We start from the raw sequence: 3,053 nt of genomic DNA, 5'->3' as shown, positions 1-3,053 counted from the left end.
GCAATTAATTTGTTCTTATATAACTTATATTTTTCTTCCGTCTGCTTGGATCTGTCCATTATGAATTCTTTATATAACGTATTCTTCTTTTTACATGCATTCTGTAATCCCTTACTCATCCACGGTTTCCCACTGTAATTCCTCTTGTTTTTATACTGCTTACGAGGACAGTTCCTGTCATATACTTTCTTGAATATATTTAAAAATTGCTCATATGCTTTGTCTAAGTCTTCCTCTTTGTAAACTGCATCCCAGTCTTGCCCCATAAAGTCCTTTTTTAGCCTCCTTACAGCATGTTCGTTCATCACCCTCCTATAAAAAAGATTTGTTTTTGGCCTTTCATTTCTAACATGGCATAAACCAAAAATACTGGTATATGATCACTGATATCATTTATAAGTAATCCACTAGACATTTTGCTGTCAATATCATTAGTAAATATATTATCTATTAGTGTTGCATGCTGGGTTGTTAATCTACTTGGTTTTGTAATTGTTGGGTATAAACTGCATCTATATAATGTGTTAATAAACTCCTCAGTTGCTGTGTGCTTGTTAGGATTCAACAAATCTATATTAAAGTCACCACATATAAACATTAATTTATGACTTATTGACGAGTAATTTTCTTCCATCCAGTCATTAAATTTTTCTATGCTGGCTCCAGGTGCTCTGTAGATACAGCTTATTACAACATTTTTCTTTTTTTCCAAAAGTAATTCAACAGTCACACATTCGAGTAAATTATCCACTACCCTAGACATTTTGTCTACATTCTTATAACAAAAGTTCTTATCTATGTACAAGGCCACACCACCATGCATAGGAATTCTTCTCCTGACATCTAACATGGCAGACTCTTGATGGACTGCCACGACCTACAAGGCAAGAGTCACATGATCTATGTGGGTAGCCGAGCTAGTGCTAACCCTAAGTGTGCTACTGTAGTTCCACATGTTCACTACTATTTTTCCAGTCCTACATCCTAAAGCCTTCTTCATGTGCTCTTTAACAAACAAAATTCAGAAATTAGACAGTTTTATATTGAAGCAATCCTTAAAGTGAAACTGTATAACGTTGGAAAGAGTAAATCACTTGTTCATTTCAGTACAAATGAATAGTTGAAATTGAAAGTTGAAGTTGAAATAAGCTTATTTCTCTCATAATTATCACACTGCTTGAATCACAATTTTCAAAACTAAAGGTCAAAAAATCAAGAGAGAATAAAGGCAACGGAAAAGTAGGTCATAGCTGTGGTCAGAAATATTGTAAAGGCACTAACCTTTGCCTGCCATATAATGTAAAAAACTGTCATCATCTAGGAAGTGGACTTCCTTCTGCTGTTCTTCTTGTAAATTAATCCAGAAAGAAGTAATGCATCCGTCCTCCTTAAAGCTGAACATCAGAAATCAGAAAGCCATGAACATTTTATTTGACACAAAATTTTACAAAAACTATTCTACTCCTTGGCAGGTTTCCAGTCTTTTCAAAGATGGCACCATTGGGACAGACATCAACATAGTGGTTGTTAGCCTGTTACTGCTGGAACAGGACCCAGTGAGTGTATTCAGACTTATGCAGAAATTGGCTGTTTTGCACTGGGCACTGTGTAAATGACTTAATCTTTGTATCTCTGTTTTTTTTCCCTCCACTTCCAGCTGGGCTTGAACTTAAATCACCATGCTGACCAGTCCCTCAACAGTTTCTGTCAGTGGCAGTCAGGTTTGGTGGGGAAAGGTGGTAAACGGCATGACCATGCTGTTCTCCTCACCGGGCTGGACATCTGCTCCTGGAAGAACGAGCCCTGTGACACGCTTGGTAAGACAGCGCCCAGCGATCTTGACAAGCCTAACCTCCTATTTTTCAGTCAACTTGGAAGCAGCAGTTGATAGTATGGAGTACAACAACAACAGCCATCTTCTGTGGCGACACCTTAAAACCCTTGTACAAAAGTGTAGCGGTGATGGTGATTGTAGACATTATGGGAAGGAGGTATGGGAGTTTGACAGATTCAGGTAGATGAGACTGTAAGTAAAGAATGGCAGTCATTTGTTACTGTGACCAAAAGGACAAAATGGAAATGGAGAGGTTGTATGACATACAACAAAGCTCTCGTTATTAGAATCCTACCATGGTTGCCTGTCAGCTCTGTGTGAAGAGCAACACATGTATAAAACCACCTCGTCCTTGATAAGCAAGATGACAAGCCTGCCACAAAGTAACACATTTTGAGCCCCTTTATGTCTGAAGTGACCAGCGTTGTATTTTACAATGAGCTTATGTATATTCTAAGCATAAATCTTTGCAGCTTGCAACAACAGTGTAGCCACCTAATGTTGGCTAATATCACTCACACACTGCTTTAACACTACTAATCAGAATCTGCTTTATTGGCCAGGTGTGTTGGACACATGAGGAATTTAACTCTGGTACACTGGCTCTCAATGTGCATGTACTTATCCCCATGCAAGGGGCAAGTAAACAGTAAACCAACATAAGGTTGTGTAATATAACAAAATAAGCAGTATTAACAAGCAACAAACTGTGCCAACAATGCAAAATAAGCAGTATAAACAGGCAGTAAACAATGCCGACAGACAAAGGAAAGCTCATTGTGAAACAAGATAAATAGGAATAAAAATAGAGACCTGTATGTACAGATTATACAGAACCAATGTATATTTACAGGTATTGCACTGAGGGTTATTGTCCAGTCATACTGTCATGGGTCAGGTGTTCATCACAGTGACAGCCTGGGGGAAGAAACTGTCCTTTTCCTGGTTGTCTTAATGCACAGTGACCTGTAACACCGTCCAGAGGGGAGGAGTTCAAACAGATTGTATCCGGTGTGTGAGGGGTCAGCAGTGATCCTCTCCGCCCTCCTTTTGACCCGTGAGGTGTACAGATCCTCCATGGAGGGCAGGCTCACACCAATGACCTTTTCTGCAGTCCTGACTGTCCGCTGAAGTTTGTACTTGTCCTGTTTGGTTGCTGAGCCAAACCAGACAGTGATGGAGGTGCAGAGAACAGACTCGATGATTCCTCTGTAGAACT

The 3,053-nt window shown here is 39.4% G+C and overlaps 1 protein-coding gene across 3 annotated transcripts in view; it reads left to right on the top strand.

The window, feature by feature from the left end:
* Window positions 1-3,053, top strand: part of adamts18 (ADAM metallopeptidase with thrombospondin type 1 motif, 18) — an 89,627-nt gene that overhangs the window by 26,242 nt on the left and 60,332 nt on the right. For all 3 annotated transcript variants that reach the window (XM_020617177.1, XM_020617176.1, XM_020617178.1), the window contains 2 exons: window positions 1,473-1,556; window positions 1,658-1,817. In XM_020617177.1, coding sequence (XP_020472833.1) covers window positions 1,473-1,556; window positions 1,658-1,817 — 244 coding nt within the window. The remainder of the gene's footprint in view (window positions 1-1,472; window positions 1,557-1,657; window positions 1,818-3,053) is intronic.

Source organism: Monopterus albus, unplaced genomic scaffold, assembly GCF_001952655.1.
Source record: "Monopterus albus unplaced genomic scaffold, M_albus_1.0 scaffold186.1, whole genome shotgun sequence".
Classification (NCBI taxonomy): domain Eukaryota; kingdom Metazoa; phylum Chordata; class Actinopteri; order Synbranchiformes; family Synbranchidae; genus Monopterus; species Monopterus albus.
The sequence above is the reverse complement of the archived record's forward strand: the minus strand, read 5'-3'. Positions and strand labels throughout refer to the sequence as shown.